At 48.4% G+C, this 22,371-nt stretch overlaps 1 protein-coding gene across 1 annotated transcript in view; it reads right to left on the bottom strand.

The window, feature by feature from the left end:
• LATS2 (large tumor suppressor kinase 2) overlaps positions 1 to 19,893 on the bottom strand; it is a 34,243-nt gene extending 14,350 nt beyond the window's left edge. Inside the window, exons 1-2 of the mRNA XM_068984393.1 lie at positions 19,810 to 19,893; positions 9,786 to 10,316 (exon numbers count right to left, since the gene is read on the bottom strand). Of these exons, the coding sequence (XP_068840494.1) occupies positions 9,786 to 10,115 (330 nt within the window). The 5' untranslated portion in view covers positions 10,116 to 10,316; positions 19,810 to 19,893. The remainder of the gene's footprint in view (positions 1 to 9,785; positions 10,317 to 19,809) is intronic.
• Between the last annotated feature and the right edge of the window lie 2,478 nt (positions 19,894 to 22,371).

Below are 22,371 nucleotides of genomic sequence, written 5' to 3'. Positions count from 1 at the left end.
TGTTGGCAATTTGATCTCTGGTTCTTCTGCCTCTCACACACTGACCCCACCCTGATCTTTGATCTCTGTTTCCTCTTCCTCACACAAACTGACCCCACCCAGATCTTGATGGTAGGCCTGGAAGACTTTGTTCTGCTCCTCCTGAGAAAACTTCTGTGACTGGATGGAGACATTCCTGTCTGGTCTGTGGAAGTCAGAGAACCAGCCTTCCCCCACACTAGGGAGGGAGCCAGGGGAAGGGCTACAGTGGGTGAGAGAGCATGGGTCCCCGGGACAGGCCTGGCAGGACAGCTCCCCCCACCTCTTCCAGAACAGTCCTGGAAAGACAAGCACCCCCCACCCCCACCCCCCAACACTGCTAGGATGAGTTTCCGGGGAAGAGGGCCAGAGAAGGGAGAGGAACCAGGGACTGTCCTCAGGCCAGATGAGGACACACAGCTGGCTCTTCAAAGACAGTAGGATGTGGGCAGACGGAGGAGAAAAGGTATTCTTGGCTGGTAGTCAGTCAGAGCAGGGTACGGGGAACCACAGATCAGTCAACTGTCCTGAACCTTCTATTCTCTTCACATGTCCCTGTGTCCAGAAATGAGCATGACAACACCTGCAGTCTCATGTGCACAGGCTCAGCTCTGCCCTTAGAATCTTGGTGGCCTGCAGTCTGCTCCAGGGGGCAGGATCAGGCCAATGCCAGCCCCCAGACTCAGCTACAGATCCAACATGTGAGCAAACAGCCTGGATGCTCAACCCCACCAACACAGCTGGACAGCCCAGAGGATCATAATAAGTAATAAACTATGGTTGTTCTTCAGCCGCTAAAACTTCTGGGATGGTTTGTTACATAGCAGTAGACAATGGGTAACTACTTTCACTGCAGGTATAACCTGAAAAATATATCCACTTATTAATTTTACCTCAACTCTGAATGGTTGGGTTTGCTAAATAAACTCAATTTGTTAAGATCAGTTTTATGGAAAGTTAAATTTACAGATATTTAATATAATCACAAACAGAGATTTAACAAAACACCAAGAAATAATATTTCACCAGAAAATGAGAACATTATCGCAATATTGATTACTGGTGTGATAAGTGAAACTTAAGAACCTTAAAAATGTATTTTTATTCCAATATACCCCATAGATTATTACAGTTGTCCTGTTAGGAGCCTGATAATAAAGCACCAACTTTGCTTCTATTAGGGCTTCCCTGGTGGCTCAGAGGTTAAAGCGTCTGCCTGCAATGCAGGAGACCTGGGTTCAATCCCTGGGTTGGGAAGATCCCCTGGAGCAGGAAATGGCAACCCACTCCAGTACTCTTGCCTGGAGAATCCCATGGACGGAGGAGCCTGGTGGGCTACAGTCCACAGGGTCACAAAGAGTTGGACATGACTGAGTGACTTCACTTTCACTTGCTTCTATTTGTCATAATCTGGCTGCACAGTCAGCAGGAAGTACTGCTTTCTACATCGTCTGTGCAACTTCATAGTCCCTCAAATAAGAAGTTTGGTTGGATTCATATATAACTACAAAACTATTCTTATATCTCCATGATTTGTTCTTAAAGAAGCACTATAGTCTTGTATACAGTTGTTATGGTAATTTAGGTCCAACCTCTTTTGAAGAAAAACACATCTATTTTTTTCAGTAATGAATTTATGTGGAATTTGAATTCATTCTTGTTGGGAATTCTGGTTTTCTTAACACAGATTCAGTCTGTCTCAGCCCACAGTGCTGGAGGAAGAACTGGGAGGCGAAGGGCCAGTGTGTGAGTAGCAGGACCCCAGGCCCAGGGCACACATGTGGGCGGCAAGGGATTGGGAGACAGGCCCCGTTGGGGGGACCGCCTGACCGGCGGGGACAAGTCTGCACCAGAGGACAGGGGCAGCCGGCAGAGCAGAAGCACCACTGCAGGTTTCATCACCAGTGACAAGCCGGCGTTGGCTCCTGGGACTCAGCAGGCTGAGTATGGGGGAAGACTCTCCCGGGCAGATAACTACTGCCATCCAGTCCTGCCATTCGGACGTTTCCCTGCAAAAAGCACACAGGCCTCCTCACCAAGCATCCTTGTCACAGACCTTCAAGCTCCAGTCCACACGTTTTAAATGAGCAGCTGCTGTGTCTCATGTGTGTCCACAGTAGCCCCTGTGCAGCTGTGGTCCCACTGAGCAGGGGACGGTCAGCCCATGGGCGACCAGGGGCAGGGATGTCAGGATGCAGATGTCATACAGATGCTTCCTTCCCTCCATCAAGACTGGCTTCCAGAGACTGTGCATGTGTGGGGGCTCCCGCTGCGTGTCAGCACGTGTATCCTTTTCTTGCTCTGTGGATACACGTGACACATGTGCTCTGCTGTGTGTGACCTGGCTACACATATGCTCCTTGTCTCAGGGAAGCTGTGATCTCTGGCTGGTCCTGTGCCCGCAGGTGGTGGACTGAACCCTGGACAGTAACTGGTCATCCACAGCAGAGCATGGATATTTTCTCTGAGAAAACAACCGAGTGACCCCACGTGGGGCAGTCTGTACACCAGGAGGCTTGGCCCTAGGCCAAGAATTTCCAAAATGTGAGCCCCTGCTGGAGAGTCTGCATGGGGAGGCTGTTGGCAAGAACTCGGCAGGATGCCAGCAGAGTGAAGGCGTGCAGAGGGCTCTGTACCTAAGCCCTGTCCTGCCTGCCAGTCACCCCGAGAAATGAGCACCACCAGCCAAGTGTCAAAGATGGAAAAGGCGAGACTAAGATGGATGACTGCAACCATGAAATTAAAAGATGCTTGCTCCCTGGGAGGAAAGCTATAACAAACCTAGACAGTGTATTAAAAACCAGACATCACTTTGCCAACAAAGGTCCATATAAGTCAGTTATCTATGGTTTTTCCAGTAATTATGTACACATGTGAGAGTTGGACCATAAAGAAGGCCGGGTGACAAAGAATTGATACCTTTGAATTGTATTGGAGAAGACTCTTGAGAGTCCCTTGGACAGCAAGGAGATCCAATCAGTCAATCCTAAAGGAAATCAACCCTGAATATTCATTGGAAGGACTGATGCTGAAGCTGAAGCTCTGATACTCTGGCCACCTGATGCGAAGAACTGACTCACTGGAAGAGACCCTGATGCTGGGAAAGGAGAAGGAAAAGAAGAGGGCAGCAGAGGATTAGATGGTTGGATGTCATCAGTGACTAAATGAACATAAGTCTGAGCAAACTCTGGGAGATAGTGAAGGACAGGGAAGCCTGGTGTGCTGCAGTCCATGTGGTAGCAGAGTCAGACATGACTTAGCGACTTAACAAGAAGAAGGCAGATGAACGATTTACTCAAAATTACAACGATCACAAGGATGGGGTGGAGGGAGAGGAGCTCGGAGAACTTGTGTCTGTTACAGAGAACTGATGCCAGCACTGTCAAGGTCCCCTCTTCGCTCTGGGTGCTAGGGAGGAGTCCCCACCTGCAGGTTCTCACCACCCACCTGCCCGCCGCCTGGGCCAGTTACAGCAGCTGTGGTGGCAGGTAAATCTGGGCTGCTGTGGGCCACCAAGTCAGTCCCACCTGGATGGGATTAGTCGCTCTGACTTGAAGCCAAAGGATGTTCTCATTTCTTACACTGAGCAATGTGCTCAAGGGAATACTTATTACCTCATAAAAGCAAAAATTAGCATGTGCTATGATTCTAAAATCTATGCAAAGAGGCTGATTTTCTGTAGACAAGCTCTAAAACAGGCAGGAAAGGTAATGAAAGGCTGTGACACAAGCCCTGACCTTGGTAAAGGCTATACCAGAATTCTGCAAGTTGTGTTGGAATGTTCTGTTTATTTACTCTTTGAAATGTCCCTTTCCTTGTCCTTCCACAAAATGTAAACAGATCATTTTAAAGTTAAATAAGGAAGTGGGATTAAAATGCTAAATAATTTAGAGCAAAAAACAGATAAGAGAAAACAACTTTCTGTCCTCACCACAAGGAATCTTAACCACTGGACTTCCAGGGAAGGTGGGGTCTGTGACACAGCCGCCCATCGCGGATGGAGAGGCCTGCCAACCTTCAGAGCCCAATGGGCAGCCTGCAGCACACGGATGCTGGGGCAGCAGCTAGAGGAGGGAGGCTGGCAGGTAGAGCGCCGCCCAGCGACCCCATGTGGAATACATGGAGCTCCAGCGCTGCGGTGTGAGCGCCCTGCTCCCTCGGCCAGCACTGCAGTGAAGTGTGCTGAAGGAAAAATGATTCGCTGGACACTTCCTCAAGTCACCTGTCAGGAAGGCCTTCCGGCAGCGTGAGTGGCTGAGATCCCCAGCGACAACACACTTCCACCCCTGGGGCAGAGAGGCTTGAGCCCGGCAATAACACGAACGCTGCCGGCTGCAGGGACCCAGCATGATTGCTCTGAGCCCGAAGGTCCCATCAGAGCGGCAGACCAGACGTTACCGGACCAATGAAGGTAGAGTGTAGTACTCCAAAAAAAAAAAAGAATGTCTGCTGAGTGGCTTTACAGATTCAATCAAATGAAATCTCCTTTCTCAGAAATTCACAAATAATACTTAGTATTCTTTTTCTAGTTGAAAACCCTAAACTAAAAAAAGATCCAATCTGTTTTATGACAATTTAGTTTTGAAAAAAGGGTAGTGAAAATGTAATTTTCAGTTTTAAAATCAGGGCTTCTCTCAATTTCTGAGGAATGTGGAGCCTCCAGGAGTTACAGGTCGCCTGTCATGCTCCAGGCAGGAAAGGCTAGCAGTCCATCTACAGTACACAGCAGTTTTGTCTTCACTCTCACAATCTCTTAAGAACAACACTGAACCTTATTTATGTGTGATCTTACTCTGCACTGTTATCAGAGCCCACAAAACTGATTATTCCACTCATTCAAGGATCCTGCTCTGTAGTTGGAAAAACACCTCACTAAAAATGCCTGAGTGCTGTCAGCAGTCGACACCTTCCCATCAGAAGATAACTCCTTTCTTCACAGGAGCCACGAGGGGCTTGGGGAAGAGTCACCCCTCAAGTAGCCTCCCTCCTCTGGACTGCCTCATTCACGCAGGACCTCCCCACTCCCAGGCTAGCGCATATGTACACAGACACATCAGAAAGGTCTCTGAGGGACTTCCCTGGTAGTCCAATTGTTAACAGTCTGTCTTGCAGTGCAAAGGACACTGGTTTGAACCCTGGTCCAGGAAGATCCCACAGGCAGCAGAGCAACTAAGCCCAGAGCCACATATACTTGAGTCCATGCTCCAGAGCCCCTAAGCCACAACTGTCATACCCATGTGTCACAACTACTGAAACCCGCATGCTCTAGAGAAACCACTGCATGAGATGCCCATGCACCCACAACGAAGAGTCACTCCAGCTCGCCGCAACCAGAGAAAGCCTGCACACGGCAACAAGCACAGCCAAAAGTAAATAATAATTATTTTAGAAAAAGGTCTCTGAAACCTTAGACACTCAGCTCATGTCAGGTGTCTGTAGAACCGTGTAGCATCCAACAAGGTGAGCAGTCAGTGTTATGTGGCAGCCTGGATAGGTGGGGAGTTCAGGGGAGAATGGATACATGTACACATATGGCTGAGTCCCTTTGCTGTCCACCTGAAACTATCACAACGTTATTAACCAGCTGTACCCCAGTACAAAATGTTTTTGGTTTTAAAAATAAATAAATTTTACAAGTGAGTCACTGTCCTGATACCGTCACCCAGGTGCCCGAGTGGGACAGTCTGCTCCACACCAACTCTCCCAGAAAGCTACTGTGTGCCTCTGTTTTGTTTTCAGCTACTTGTTTTTACGTGTTTTGCTGCGCCGGTTCTTGAGCTGTGGCACTGGGATCTTTCAGTTGCGGCATCTCTGTTTGCGGCCTGTGAACTCTTAGCGGCTGCCCACAGGGCTCAGTGCCCCAGGAGGGACCGAACCCAAGCCCCTGCACTGGGAGCGGGGAGTCTCAGCCCCGGGCCTCCAGGGAGGCCCCACAGTCCCTGCGTGGCTGCCTGTCCGGGTGCGCCCGCTGTGTTCTCGGCACGGGTCAAGGAGGTTCAGCCTCCTGGCCGAGGCAGGTCCCATCTGAGTACCTCCTGGAGCCGGCGGGCACCCTCCGCGGGCGTAGAGGAATCACACGTTTAGAAAAACAAAAGTGTGCGGTTTTGCTTGAATTTTTGAAAATTTTAAATCTCTCAAAAAACTAAGCTTGGTTGCTTTCTCATCGGGTCATCTGTATAGGGGTCCAGGCCCATGGGTTTCTCGTGAGCGGTGCCCTCGCTCCGACCCCGCCTCTCCGTCACGACGGCTCCGCCTGGACCTGCGGGCAGGGAGGCCCTCCGTCCACAGGCCGCCGGGCCATGCTCCCAGCTGCCCATCGCCCTCTCGCTGTCTCCACAGCGGATGCACAGGCTGCGCGCCCGGCGCCCCTCACACGGCAGGGCAGGGTGTGGGGGTGCCGCTCTGGGGGCGCGGCCCGAGCTCGGCCCCACACACCCCTGGTCTTCGACTCAGAGGAGCCACCTCACCCGGTGACCCTGCGGTGCCCCTCAGCCCTCCTCCACCTAGGACCCCACACCCCACAGCGGAGACTCCGCGCGCAGGCAGCTTGCATCCCCTTCCGAGCCGCCTCCAGAGTCACCCACCCGACAGAAGACCATGGGCCTCGCTGCGTCCACAAGGGGACCTTCCCGGAGAAAAACACAAGGGTCTGCTTTCAGAGAGGCAGTGACGTCTTCTGGGACACATCATTCTGACCACGTATTAAAAAATAAGTGATAGAATACTTGTGATAAGTGATAAAACATCAAGTCCCCTCTTGACTCTTCAGCTGGGTACTTTGCCAATGGCTGCCCTTTGGTATTCCTCCCACCTGGCCATCATTTTCTTTCTTAATTGGAGTATCTTTGATTTATAATGTCGGCAGTTGCAGGTGTACAGCGAAGTGATTCAATTATACATATACCTCTATTATTCTTTTTCAGATTTTCTCACATAGGTTTTCATAGGATATTGAGTAGAGTTCCTTGTGCTATATGGTAAGTCCTTGTTGGTTACCTATTTTACATGTTAGTGTGTATATGTTACAAACTCATTTATCCCTCCCCTCCACATTCCACCTTTGGTAACCATAAGGTTGTTTTTGATACCTGTAAGACTATTTTGTAAATAAATTCATTTGTATCTTTTAAAAAAATCAGGTTCCACATATAACTAATGGTTATCTTTCTGACTTGCTTCACTGAATTTGACAATCTCTAAGTTGCATCCATGTTGCTGCAAATGGCATTATTTCATTGTTTATGGCAGACACATATGATACTGTGTGTGTGTATACACACACCACATCTTATCCACTCATTCCGACGTAAATTTAGGTTGCTGCCGTGTCTCGGCTATTGTAAACAATGCTGCTCTGAACACAGAAGTGGTTCTATCTTTCTGAACTAGAGTTTTTATATTTTCTGGATTTACGCCCAGGAGTGGGATTGCTGGGTCACGCAGTAACTCTATGTTTAGTTTTTTAAGAAACCTCGATATTGTTCTCCATAGTGGCTGCACCAGTTTATGTTCCCACCAACAGTGTAGGAGGATTCTGTTTTCTCCACACCCTCTCTAGCATTTATTTGTTGACTTTCTGATAATGACCATTCTGACCTCTGTGAGGGGGTACTTCACTGTAGGTTTGATTTGCATTTCTCTTAATTAGTGATGTTGAACATCCTTCCATGTGCCTTAGGAATCTTTTTTAAAATTCTTTTCCCCCATTTTGGCCGCACCTCACAGCATGTTGGATCTTAGTTCCCCAACCAGCAATTAAAGCCAACCTCCTGCATTGGAAGTGGGGGGTCTAAACCACTGGACCACCAGGGAAGCCCCCAGATAATAACTTTCGAACCAGATTTCTCTGAAAGGAAATGTACCCTCTAACCAGAACAGGAAAAAGTCTGAGTTGGAAGGTCAGAGTCACGGCAGAGTTGTTTTAAATCATAAAGTAACACTATACACCAAACTGATGGATTATTTCAGGAGCATTAAAATGGCAGTCCTTTCTGTTAGCAGTTAACATAAACTAAATGCTGATGGGAACTTACAGGGTACCCCAATACTTCATTTTATTATATTTGTGTTTTAATGTATTAGAAACAGTACCCACTTCATTATTTCCTGCACTGCAATTATCACTAATGGATTTTACCACAATGAGATCCCACCTGAATTCTGGATCATTTGCCTGATTTGTTTCTTTATATCACAACTGCAATAACAGCTCTTTTGTTTGTAAGTGACTTACAGGAGGTGGTGTTCAGTTCTGCAGTCAGGCTGAGTCTCTGCACTCTCACCCACTATTTCCCCGGGATGGCTGGCTCCTTCTGACCATCACAACCATCTCACCTGTCTGTCAGGGGGCAGCAGCTGGCAGCTGATCTTGCTTCACATGCTCACAGAGAGAACGGTCGAGCCTCTGCTGTCGCTTGCACTAACCACTCTGCACCCGTTGCTCACAGCCCTGGGCTGGAGGGGAGCAGCTCTCAACACAACAAAGCTCATCACCCACAGGAGAGTTCCCGCACAGCCCAGAGGCTCCAGGAAGCCTGCAAGCAGTACCACTAGTCTCACAAACAGACTGTCTGAGAAATGTAGATTATCTGGTAAGAAACTACAAGAGGGTTGACGGAGCTTTTAGAAGTAAATGGGGGAGTTGTTTCTTTTCTCCCAGGTCCTGGGACTCCGAGGCCAGGAGTGCATAATTAGGTTATTTCTAAAGAACTGAAGGTGCTCAAGCCTTCCTGAGGTGCCCTGAGCATGAACCCTGCTCAGTCCCCAAGCAGCAGAAGTGTCCGGCTTGTGTCCTCATTCACCCAGCTCTGACTTCCACACAACAGGTGCTGGTAAAGCACCTGCCTTCAGAAGCCGTTTCATGAGGCAAGGGCATTTTTACTGGTTACGTGTCACTGATACCCCATGCACAGCTCAGCATCGCTAAATACATGGTTCCCGTGTGTGTTTACGTGTATTTGGTGCCTCCACCCTGATAGCTCAGTTGGTAAAGAATCCGCCTGCAAAGCAGGAGACCCCAGTTCAATTTCTGGGTCAGGAAGATCCCCTGGAGAAGGGACAGGCTACCTACTCCAGTATTCTTGGGTTTCCCTTGTGGCTCAGCTGGTAAAGAATCTGCCTGCAATGTGGGAGACCTGGGTTTGATTGCTGGGTTGGGAAGATCCCCTGGAGAAGGGAAAGGCTACCCACAGTATTCTGGCCTGGAGAATTCCATGGGCTGTATAGTCCATGGGGTCGCAAAGAGTCAGACACAACTGAGCGACTTTCACTTTCACACCACTAACTGGAGACGTCACACTGTGTTGCACCATTCTGATGATTTCTGAAGCTTTTTATTCTAGTCTTTATCTTTTCTTTAATATAGTTACATCTCCTCTAACAGTGTACGTGCTATCTTTTAAAACAGGAGGAAAAAGAGTCAAAGAGCCACTTCATGCTAATCAACCTTCCCCCTGAATTAAAAAACGCACAAAACAAAAACAGGTTAAAGGAAGCTGTCTCTTTCCCATGAGAGCCCAGAATAAGCCAAATAAACCTTAAAAAGGGCTATGGGGGAAAGCTTGCCAGTCCTCCCAGGGGCACCCTTTGCGGAGAGCTCAGATCTCTGGATTGTGCTGGAGAAGGAAAGTAGCTCACAGGACGGTTTTGAGGAGAAGGGGGTTTGTAGCCCAGACACCCCTCTCCAGGGACATTTGCAGGGCTCCTCTGTACCCCAAATGGGCTATCCCTGGGCCAGCCCACAGGCAGCCTCTGGGGCCTGTACCCACCTGGTCACAGCCTGCATCCACCAGCTCTTGCAGCATCTGTCTGTTCACTTCTGTGGCAGCTGAGGTGCCCGACTCGTTAGCAAAGGGGAGCAAGGAGTATCTGATCTCCCGCAGGGCTTTCTGGTACGGCCCAAACTTCGGGGCACTCCTCATCTGTTGCTGCCGGGCAGTGTCCTTGCCCCCCAGGACCTTGCCCCCTAGGACCTTGGCGTCCAGGGCGGCGTCACTGCCCGGCCCCACAGGCGGCTGCTTCAGCCCTTCCCGGATCTCCTGCAGCCGCTGCCGGCTGTTCCCCGAGTATGTGGTGGCAGGGAAGGTCTTCGGCCGCATGGTCAGCCCAGGTTCCTCTGACCATAAATACAATCTTCTTAAAGCGTTTTATTGTTTAAGGGACAAGACCAACAGTATCAGTTAGCTGTAAACACGCTTTCACAACAGTTTCCTTTTGAAAGTGTCCTTTCCTTCCATTTTTGTAGTTCCTGCAGAGAACCAAACATTTTCCAGGGTCTTCATTTTGAAGATCATCTCCACCTGAAAAGGAAAATCAGAAGGTGTTCACTGGTGTTTCCCACATAATGTTAGCAGTACTTCTTAGGAATGGACAAACTCAACAACGACAACAGAAACAACCTAATCAAAAAATGGGCAGAAGACCTAAACAGACATTTCTCTAAAGAAGACATACAGATGGTCAACAGGTACATGTCAAGATGCTCAACATCACTAATTATTAGAGAAATGCAAATCAAAACCACAATGAGGTATCACCTCACACTGGTCAGAATGGCCAACATCAAAATGTCTACAAATAACAAAAAGGAGAAAAGGAAAGATATAAGCATCTGAATGCAGAGTTCCAAAGAATAGCAAGAAGAGATAAGAAAGCCTTACTCAGAGATCAATGCAAAGAAATAGAGGAAAATGACAGAATGGGAAAGACTAGAGATCTCTTCAAGAAAAGTAGAGATACCAAGGAACATTTCATGCAAAGATGGGCTTGATAAAGGACAGAAATGGTATGGACCTAACAGAAGCAGAAGATATTAAGAAGAGGTGGCAAGAACACACAGAAGAACTGTACAAAAAAGATCTTCACGACCAAGATAATCACAATGGTGTGATCACTCACCTAGAGCCAGACATCCTGGAATGTGAAGTCAAGTGGGCCTTAGAAAGCATCACTATGAACAAGGTTAGTGGAGGTCATGTTTCCAGTTGAGCTATTTCAAATCCTGAAAGATGATGCTGTGAAAGTGCTGCACTCAATATGCCAACAAGTTTGGAAAACTCAGCAGTGGCCACAGGACTGGAAAAGGTCAGTTTTCATTCCACTCCCAAAGAAAGGCAATACCAAAGAATGCTCAAACTACCACACAATGGCACTCATCTCTCACGCTAGTAAAGTAATGCTCAAAATTCTCCAAGCCAGGCTTCAGCTACACATGAACCGTGAACTTCCAGATGTTCAAGCTGGTTTTAGAAAAGGCAGAGAAACCAGAGATCAAATTGCCAACATCTGCTGGATCATCAAAAAAAGGAAGAGAGTTCCAGGAAAACATCTATTTCTGCTTTATTGACTATGCCAAAGCCTTTGACTGTGTGGATCACAACAAACTGTGGAAAATTCTGAAAGTGATGGGAATACCAGACCACCTGACCTGCTTCTTGAGAAACCTATATGCAGGTCAGGAAGCAACAGTTAGAACTGGACATGGAACAACAGACTGGTTCCAAATAGGAAAAGGAATATGTCAAGGCTGTATATTGTCACTCTGCTTATTTAACTTATATGCAGAGTACATCATGAGAAAGGCTGGGCTGGAAGAAGCACAAGCTGGACTCAAGATTGCTGGGAGAAATCTCAATAACCTCAGATATGCAGATGACACCACTCTTATGGCAGAAAGAGGAACTATAAAGCCTCTTGATGAAAGTGAAAGAGGAGAGTGAAAAAGTTGGCTTAAACCTCAAAATTCATGGCATCTGGTCCCATCACTTCATGGCCTATAGATGGGGAAACAGTGGAAACAGTGTCAGACTTTATTTTTTTGGGCTCCAAAATCACTGCAGATGGTGACTGCAGCCATGAAATTAAAAGACGCTTACTCCTTGGAAGGAAAGTTAGGACCAACCTAGATAGCATATTCAAAAGCAGAGACATTACTTTGCCAACAAAGGTCCGTCTAGTCAAGGCTATGGTTTTTCCTGTGGTCATGTATGGATGTGAGAGTTGGACTGTGAAGAAAGCTGAGCGCCAAAGAATTGATGCTTTTGAACTGTGGTGTTGGAGAAGACTCTGGAGAGTCCCTTGGATTGCAAGGAAATCCAACCAGTTCATCCTAAAGGAGATCAGTCCTGGGTGTTCACTGGAAGGAATGATGCTAAAGCTGAAACTCCAGTACTTTGGCCACCTCATGCGAAGAGCTGACTCATTGGAAAAGACCCTGATGCTGGGAGGGAATGGGGGCAGGAGGAGAAGGGGACGACAGAGGATGAGATGGCTGGATGGCATCACCAACTCGATGGACCTGAGTTTGAGTGAACTCCAGGAGTTGGTGATGGACAAGGAGGCCTGGCGTGCTGCAATTCATGGGGTCGCAAAGAGTCGGACGCGACTGAACTGAACTGAGAGAGGATGTAGAGAAAAGGGAACGCTCCTACTCTGTTGATGCAAATGTAAATTGATACAGCCACTGTGCAGAATTGTACGGAGGTTCCCAGTAAAACTAAAAATACAGTTAACACATGATCCAGCAATCTCACTCCTGGGCACATATCTGGAGAAAACTCTACTTCAAAATGATACATGCACCCCTATATTCATAGCAGCACTATTTATTAATACAATAGCCAGAATATGGCAGCAACCTAAATGTCCATCAACTGATGAGTGGATGAAGATGTGGTACATATACTCAATGAAATACTACTCAGCCATTAAAAAGAATGAAATGCCGTTTGCAGCAACATGGATGGACTTAAAGAGATTATCGTACTAAGTGAAGTGAGTCAAACAGAGAAAGACTAACACCATATGACATCACTTATATGTGAAATCTAAAATATGACACAAAAGAGCCTATCTATGAAGCAGAAACAGACTCACAGGCATACAGAGCAGACTTGTGGTTGCCACGGGCAACGTTGTGAGGAGGAGTGTCTGATTAGGAGTTTGAGGTTAGCAGATACAGACTATTATATATAGAATGGATAAACAAGATCCTAATGTATAGCACAGGAAACTATATTCAATATCCTGCAATAAGCCACAATGGAAAATAGAAAAATAGTGTATCAGTTCAGTTCAGTTCAGTTGCTCAGTCGTGTCCGACTCTTTGCAACCCCATGAACTGCAGCACGCCAGGCCTCCTTGTCCATCACCAACTCCTGGAGATCACTCAAACTCACGTCCATCGAGTCAGTGATGCCGTCCAGCCATCTCATCCTCTGTCGTCCCCTTCTCCTCCTGCCCTCAATCTTTCCCAGCATCAGAGTCTTTTCCAATGAGTCAACTTTTTGCATGAGGTGGCCAAAGTACTGGAGTTTCAGCTTTAGCATCATTCTTTCCAAAGAACACCCAGGACTGATCTCCTTTAGGATGAACTGGTTGGATTTCCTTGCAATCCAAGGGACTCTCCAGAGTCTTCTCCAACACCACAGTTCAAAAGCATCAATTCTTCGGTGCTCAGCTCTCTTATGTGCATAATTGAGTCACCTTACTGAAGAGTCTAAATTAACACTGTAAATCAGCCGTGTTTCAATGTCAAAAAATGAGTTTTTGATGACAATCTTTATAAAGTTAAAGTATCTTCCTTTTTAAAGAGAGAAAAGCTCAGACAGGGGAAAGCTGACACCATTAGACTCTGTGTGAACACATGCCTGCAGCCTGATCCAGGCTGCACAGCTCTGAGGACCTGGTTCTTCCTCCAGCTGGAGCGTGGCAAGCCTGCCCTGTGTCCAGGGACAACCCCCTCCCACCTGCTCACCATGTGAACCTCAGGGCTCCCAGCTGTAAACCTCTCCAAAGCAGAGGGCCCCTCACCCACCCAACCTCAGAGATTCTGCTGTTCACCCCCAGCCTCCCCACCCGCCCCAGGCCCCAGCACCTGAACTGCGAGAACTGTGACAACTGAGGATGGGAGCCTCTGCCCACTGCCTGGGTCTGTGCCCTGTCCGGGGCTGGAGCTGAAACCTGGCCCCCGGGGGTCTCAGGAGAGCACTCAGCAGGGGCTGTGCCCCTTCTCCAAGCTTCAGATGCAATATTTCTGATGTTTATACAAAAACCACTGTAAGAAGCTGCACAACTGCACTATACTGCTCAGCCAGAAAAAGTAGTAAAGCTCTGACACAAGCTGGTGTTCAGTCACTAAGTCGTGTTGGAGTCTTTGCAACCCCATGGACTATAACCCACCAGGCTCCTCTGTCCATGGGATTTTTCAGGCAAGCATACTGGAGTGGGTCACCACTTCCTTCTCCATGGGATCCTCCCGACCCAGGGATCGAACCCATGTCTCCTGGATTCCAGGCGGGTTCTTTACTACTGAGCCACCAGGGGAGCCAACAGGCCACAATGTGGATGAACCTTGAGGACATTATGCTGCTTGAAGGAAGCCAGACACAGAAGGAAAACACTACGTGACTCTAATCAGGCAAATCCAGAGACAAGGTGGGCTGCAGTGACCAGGGCTGGGCTGAGAAGGTTATTACTTAATGGGTACAGAGCTTCTGTTTAGGACACTGAAAAAGTCTGGACTGTGGCAGTGACTGCAGTGACAGTGCGCATGTATTTACTGCCACTGAACTGTACACTCAGGAATGGTTAAAATGATAAGCATTACACCAATGCATCTAACATTCATATCCAGCGGGCCAAGGTCTGACCATGCTCCCCCTCCAAACAACTGTGCTGGGAAAAGCCGAGCCCCAGCTCTGGTGCTGACACAAGTGCACCCCACTCACAGACGGAGGTCTGAATCGCCTGCAACCCCCCACCCCACATGGAAACACACCGGGGAGCAGCTGCCCAAGGCCACACCCCCCCAGTTACTCTTGAGTGCCTGTGGGTCCCACAAACATCCCAATTATAAAGCCAAGCAGTGCAGGAGAGACCGGACATGTTTGCATTTACACATGAGCTAAGAAACACCGGGGGGGTGGGGTGGGGAGGTGCCCCTGAACGGAATCCAGGTCAGACGTAGTGGTGTTTGTCCTTTCTTTTCCACTCCCTCAGCATTTCATTATGAAGATTTTCAAACATACAGAAAAGGTGACAGAGTTATTCAGTGACAGCCCCTCAACCTGCACCTGGGAAAGCTCCTTGTGTAGAGGGGGCGGGAGGACCCTGGCTCCATGTTCTCATCCTCTTCCCACCGTGCTCCCCTAGGCACACCTGGCTTCCTCAGTGATGGTGCCAGACACCTACCGGCAGGCCTGTCCTGCCTGAATCACTAGGGAAGGATGAAGCTTTCCCTCAGTCACACAAAGAATCCAAGTATTTTCTCAGCCTGAGACCTTGTATTTTACACTTTAGATTGACGACAATTGACTTCATGGCAAAATTATGAACTTCTGAAAGCATTTTTCATGAGAATACTCATCAGTCAATTACGACTGCAGCTGGAAATGAGCCCCTCTTGACATACTACAGTACCATTTTAATAAGCTCTCTCACCCAGAATTTCAAAAGGCCCTAAGAGCCCTATGACCTAAGGTCTCAAGGGTCTTAAAAAAAACGAGGGTGGGCCTCCCTGGTGGCTCAGTGGTAAAGAATCTGCCTGCCAATGCAGAAGACATGGGTTCGATCCCTGGTCTGGAAGACCCCATATGCCATGGAGCAACTAAACTGGTGCACCAGAACTACTGAGCCTGTGCTCTAGAGCCCGGGAGCCGCAACTACCAAGTCCATGTGCTGTAACTACTGAGACCTTGTGCCTGGAGCTTGCGCTCCGTGACAAGAGAAGCCACCCGCACACCTCAACGACAGCAGCCCCCACTCCCCACAACTAGAGAAAATCTGCACAGCGCCAAAGACCCATCACAGCCAAAAATAAATTAATAATATTATACAGGCTTCCCAGGGGGCGCTAGTGGTAAAGAACAGGCCTGCCAATGCAGAAGACATAAGGGACATGGGTTCAATCCCTGGGTCAGGAAGATCCCCTGGAAGAGGGCATGGCAACCTACTCTGGTATTCCTGCCTGGAGAATCCCATGGACAGAGGAGCCTGGCGGGTACAGTCCATGGGGTCGCAAAGAGTTGCACACAGCTGAAACGACTTAGCATACATTCCTGGTGGTGCAGTGGTTAGAATTCTTTGTTTTCACTACTGAGGCCAGAGAACTAAGACCCCACGGTGCACCAAAACAAAAAAGGTGGGGTGGGTAGCAAACAAAGCAGTCTAATGTCAGGACTTTCTTAGGTATCATCAACTGACTTAAATATATCTCAGAAGAAACTATGTGACACTGGAATTTTAAAACTGCAACACAACTCACAAAACAAAACTCATTTTCAAATCTGGGGCTGAGACAATGGCTAAGGCCTATCCCGAGTCCAGGCGGCTCCACTAAAAACAATATGAAGAACAGTATTCTAAGCAAACCTTAATGTGGCCCTACCAAACTCAATCCTATCCTTCAACCAATCCTGGAAAATGTTATCAGATGTTCAAGAATTCTTATTCTAATTCCTCCAAGTGCTTCACAACCTCACTGGCTGCCAAGTACACATTCAGCACCGACCAGGGAACCAATGAAACCTACATCCTGTGGGACCCACACTAACGACATACGGCATTTTTTAAAACACTATTTCTTGGGCCTAAAATTCCAGTTATTAGTTAAATCGTATCTTTACTATAATTAACTAGCAAAGCTGAAACGAGATCAGGCAGCTGGGTCAGGCCTCCAGCCAGGTGCTGAAAGCCAGAATCATAAACCACCATGCTGATGGCCGACTCCAGGGCTGCCCCGGCCAGGAAACCCCATGCCAGGGCCACCCCTCACCAGGAGAGTCCCTGAAAACATCCTTCCAATCAAGGGTGTAATCACAAGGTTTCAGAGGGCACAGAGGTCTTCCACATGTGTCAAATGCTGTGCTGGATGGTACGTCAGGTTACCCAGGTAAGACAGAGACTCACTTCCACGTAAGTTTCAGACCCAGGGAAAAGAAACCACCACATGCCTTACTGGCTTTATACACGACATCGGTATGATATATAAACACAGACATCCGTGTGTGTGTATACCGACACACAGTCACACACATTATGAACAGCAGCATAAAAACCATCGAGCTATAGAAGTCTGTACCCAAGACCACCATGCGGAATGGGCAGGCCAGGGATAAACGTATGGTCTGTTCTGTGCAGCACTCCTCACAGCAAGCAACCCAGCAAGTGAGTCTCCTGGGTTCTTTCCACGCTCCAGCAGGGCTTCCGCTCTTTGAGAAGCGTTGCCTCCTTCCAACACCCTCCTTTCCCAGTGTCAGACACTTCCTGGCCAGGGCTCTGACCACCTGAGCCACTGCTGTGGACAGAGGTGACCGTCACTGTCCCCGGAATCCCAGTGACCAGGCCTATTCAGAGACCTCTCAGAGAAAGGGTAGTGTCACCAAAGCTGGAAAGGGGAAAGGGCTGACATTGGACGGAGGAAGTGTGAAGCTATTCCTGGAGCCTGGGACTTCCTGTGAAAAGGCTAAAACACAGAAGAGAAAGACAGGGAGATAACTGTGGGTGTGTGTTGGGGGGAGGTACCCTCTGGGTCAATTTAATGAAAACACAGGAGTGGCACTCCTGTGAAGCAGGACAGGACTGAGTTAATGAGTAAGGAAAAAGCCAGTCCTCAGCACTCCAGCTCAAGATCACCGCCTGGAGTCACGACCCCAAACGGAGACCCACTCCATTGAAAAGCCAACTTACATCCTCAGAAAGGTTCTCACCATCCCAACTGCATTTAGAGACTACAGGATCTGCCTGGTACCACAAAATCAGAACAGTTAACAATAAATGCAAACCAATGCTACAAAATATGAGTGTTCACTTATCTTGCAGAAAAATTCCTATGAACGTCAAATATTGGCACACAGACAATAAGTAAAAAAAAAAACACCTGTCACTACTAGGTTGACAGATGGCAAGAGATACAAAGTTTTCCTAGAGTGAATGGCAAACACTGAACAATGTCAGAGTCAAATTCCCACCCTAATTTTAGCATTGTAACTGTTCTCTCTCCGTCCAAGGGTATCAACCTTTGCTGGCTTTAAAGCAACCAATAGGAAAGTGAGCAGCAAAGCAGGCTACCTACCTTCAGGCCCCAGCAGCCTCTACAGGTGCTGCTGTGATAAGACCCAACCCCATCTCCACAAGGAGCAGCAGCCACCCACACACAATGGGGCTGGGGATCCTGGACTGGTGAGGATGGAATGGTCTTTAAAACGGAAGGAGATTCAGAGAGTTTTTTTTACAGCAGATTTACAATCAAAACAAAGTAAATGCAGGGAATTGATCTTCTTTCTTCAAACCCATCATTCTTTTAAAAATCAGTGAAGAACATTATTTAGAAGTTTCACATTATTATGACCATGAAATACAATATAAAAGCAGCTTTTCAAAAACTACGTTAATCTGTTTTTTCCAATACAAATCAGAACACCTCCCCCCAAAGTTCCCCAAATCTTTCCTGTGAGTTTACCGGGTATTTATCAGCTTCAACACCTCTCCCCACCCCCAGCCCACACATGCAGCGAGGTTTAGGAGACCAGAGCTGGCTATTTACAACAAGATATTCAAAATAACAAGGCATCTTATGGTAAAAACATCCCCCCACCCCAAAGGAAAGTTCCTCCCACCAACCCAGGGATTTGCTAAGGAAAGAAAGAAATACGTACAGCTAAGTCAAAACTACTTCAAGTCAGATGGAGAGCTGCAAGAACTCTCTCCAAAAATTCCAAGATTCTAGTAATTCACCTTAATAATTTTTCATGACAGCTTCTGCTCAGATATGTTATTCAATAAACTGCTTGACTTTTTGAGATTTATTAAATGTTCACCAATTTTAATTTCAAAGGAATGCTGGTATATTCACTAAACAGTGACCAAATTTTATGAGGTTGAATAACACAGTGTCTTGTTAATTGTAATTTAAAACAGACTTTCTTAAACAGTCTGTGCATTCTTATTTTGAAGATTTTCCTTTTACTGCTTTAATACATTTGCTAAAAAAAAAAAAAGAAAGAAACGGAAAAGTTACAAAGCAGCTTAGTCTCTAGATTGAGCGCTCAAAAATGGTGATCCATTGCAGGGAACGGAGCTTAAATTCAACTGAAAATATGGACCAAAGTCTCCTTAGCACAATTTTCCTAATAATGCGCCAGGAGTTACTTTCTCCATTACTAAGGGAAGGCCTGTCAACTCCTGGGTTAAAATTTAAACTGAACACCTGTGTGAACAACACACATTTTGTGACTTTCCATTCAAGTTTCTTAGTAAAATGTGGCCAAACTTTCCTCTGAAAACTTACGAATTTGCTGAGCACTTTGGGAAGAGAGCTGCCTGGCCACTGACTCTACCTGCCAGGCGCTGGACCCCGTGAGGCCCCGGGCGAGGGCTCCAGCCGGGATTCCAGCCCGGCGAGACCCCGGCCCCGCCGCCCGTGGACCGCACGCCCAGCGAACCGGTCGGGCCCGGCCGACGCCCGCGGGCCGGGCAGGTGTGCCACCCAGGCCCCGCCTGCCCCCGCCGGCGCCCCAGGACCGCGAGCCGGGTCGGAACCCGGCCCAGAGCCGGGCACGGGGGTCCCGGGAGGCCCGGCTTCGGACCGGGTCGGGGTGGGGGAGCTGGTGGGGGAAGGGGTGGCCCGGGGGCGCGGCCCGGCCGGAGCGGGGCGAAGCCTCGGCGGGGAACCACCGCCCGCGGGACCGAGGGGCTGGGGCCGAGGCGGCCCGACGGCGCGGACACCCCCCCCGGCCGAGCGCGCGGCCCCGCCCGCCGCCCCGTCCAGGGTCTGGACCCCACCTCCCCGCTCACCTCGCGCCGTCTACGCCGTCCGCGGCCGCCTGGCCCGCGCCTCCGGGACCTCGCTGGGGACGCCGGGCCCGGAGGCGGCCAGCGGGTGGGGACACGGGGCGCCGGCGGGCTGGCGGGCGGGCGGCCCCATCTTCCGGCGCGAGCGCCGCGGCCCAGCGCGCAACTCGAGCGGGACATTCGCTACATTGTTGGCATTCCTGGGCCGTCACGTGACCGTCGCGTCAGCGCCACCCCGCCCAGCTCCCCGCGGCGGCGGCGGCGGCCCCGCCTCGACCCCGCCCCTCTCCGGCCCCGCCCCCCCCAGTCGACCCCGTCCCGCCCCCCACAGCGGCGGCCCCGCCTCACAGCCAGCCCGGTCCCGCCCCCAGCCAATCCGGTCCCGCCCACGCCGGCCCCGCCTCCCGCGCGTCAGGCTCCGGACTCCCCGCCTTCCCGCTCAGCTCCCAGGGGGAGGCCAGATCCAGGCACCTGCGCCCCGCCCAGCCCCTCACCTGGACGCGGGCCTCAGCCCTCACCTGCGCTCGGCCCGGGCCGGCCCCCTCCTCGCTTCGTGTGCGGGAAAAGGTCCTTCCCTTGCTCTGTCCTCGACGACAGAAACAGATCTAACTAAAACAAATATGCTGTAAATAAAATGGACTTTACAATTTATGAGTGAAACACCTAGTCAAATTTTGGAATTGTTTGCAATAGTGAAAAATCAGGAAGAACCTAAAAGTCCAGCCGTGGGGAACGGTGGGGAAATTAAATATGTAAAATAGCTCAGTGAAACGTGAGTGTAGATAGACTTCAAAAATCATTGCAGAGGGGAGAAAAGCGAGGTGCAGAACTATATATACAATACAACAGCGTGTTTATAAATAAACCAAATGTCGCAGAACCAATACTGATCAAGTACTGTATACTCGTACCAACAAGGACGGCAAGACATTCAAGCGGAAATCATGACAGCTGTGGCCGGGCAGCAAGGAGGCTGGAAACTGGTCTCAGGAGGAAACTGGGGGTGTCATCTTTCTCACCAGTCTTTGCTTCTTTATTTGGGACAAACTGTCGGAATTTTAAAATTTGTTGATTCTCAGTGATTAGGTTCAATAATGTATGCTGTTATTATTCTTTGTGCCTTTTTAAAAAACATCTTTTAAAATTTTTCACATAGGAAACAAATTGGAAACAAGTTTCCAGATAGAGTCTCACTTGAGGAAACTGATATAAAGTATAGGAGAATAGTTGTGTTTATTGACACAGAGTCAATCATTCTCTTGGGTTTTTTTTTGAGGACCTACCATGAACCATCTGAGAAAGCACTGGCAACCCACTCCAGTACTCTTGCCTGGAAAATCCCATGGGGGAGCCTGGTAGGCTGCCGTCTATGGGGTCACACAAAGTTGGACTCAACTGAAGCGACTTAGCAGCAGCAGCAGCCATGAACCATGGATTAAACCAAACACTGTTGGTACCATAGTGAGCAGAACTACTTCATTTACCCACTGGCAGAACTTACACTCTCCTAGATGCATTCAAGAACTTAAGTGACAAAACAGCATACAGGATCTAATTTGGTTAAATGATATATGTATTTACATTTAAGCTATATACATAAAATATACATTATATGAGGGATTGGGGGCAGGAGGAGAAGGGGACGACAGAGGATGAGATGGCTGGATGGCATCACGGACTCGATGGACGTGAGTCTGAGTGAACTCCGGGAGATGGTGATGGACAGGGAGGCCTGGCGTGCTGCAATTCATGGGGTCGCAGAGTCGGACACGACTGAGCGACTGAACTGAAATGAACTGAAAATATATAACAGTGTATATGTGTGTGTGTGTATACATGTTTATACACATACATATGTGTGTGTGATTTTAAGTCCAGAAAACTATGCTGCCAAATATTGAAAATGATAGTCTCTGGACATAATGGTTCTGGGTGACTTTTGTCTTATAATTCCTGATAACTCTACATAGGACAAGTTTTAAAAAAACTGTTTAAATAATCATCCACATAATGCATCCAGTTGAGAAGGGGAGAGAAGAGACAGGAAGCACAAGTTCTGCTGAGCACGAAGTCTGTGGTGGTGGCAACCTCGCTGGATATAAATTTGATTAACATATGTATATACTATGTGTGTATACCAGGTGTTGCCCTACACTTGTGTATTATCTCAGTTGACCCTCCGGCTTAAAACTCAACATTCAAAAAACTAAGATCATGACATCCAGTCCCATCACTTCATGGCAAATAGATGGGGAAACAATGGAAACAGTGACAGACTTTATTTTCTTGGGTTCCAAAATCATTCCAGATGGTGACTGCAGCCATGAAATTAAAAGACACTTGCTCCTTGGAAGAAAACCTATGACCAACCTAGACAGCATATTAAAAAGCAGAGATTTGACTTTGCCAACAAAGGTCCGTCTAGTCAAAGCTATGGCTTTTCTAGTAGTCATGTATGGATGTTAGAGTTGGGCTCTAAAGAAAGCTGAGCACCAAAGAATTGATGCTTTTGAACTGTGGTGTTGGAGAAGACTCTTGAGAGTCCCTTGGACTGCAAGGAGATGC

This window comes from Capricornis sumatraensis, chromosome 12 (assembly GCF_032405125.1).
Source record: "Capricornis sumatraensis isolate serow.1 chromosome 12, serow.2, whole genome shotgun sequence".
In the NCBI taxonomy this organism is placed as follows: Eukaryota; Metazoa; Chordata; class Mammalia; order Artiodactyla; family Bovidae; genus Capricornis; species Capricornis sumatraensis.
The sequence above is the reverse complement of the archived record's forward strand: the minus strand, read 5'-3'. Positions and strand labels throughout refer to the sequence as shown.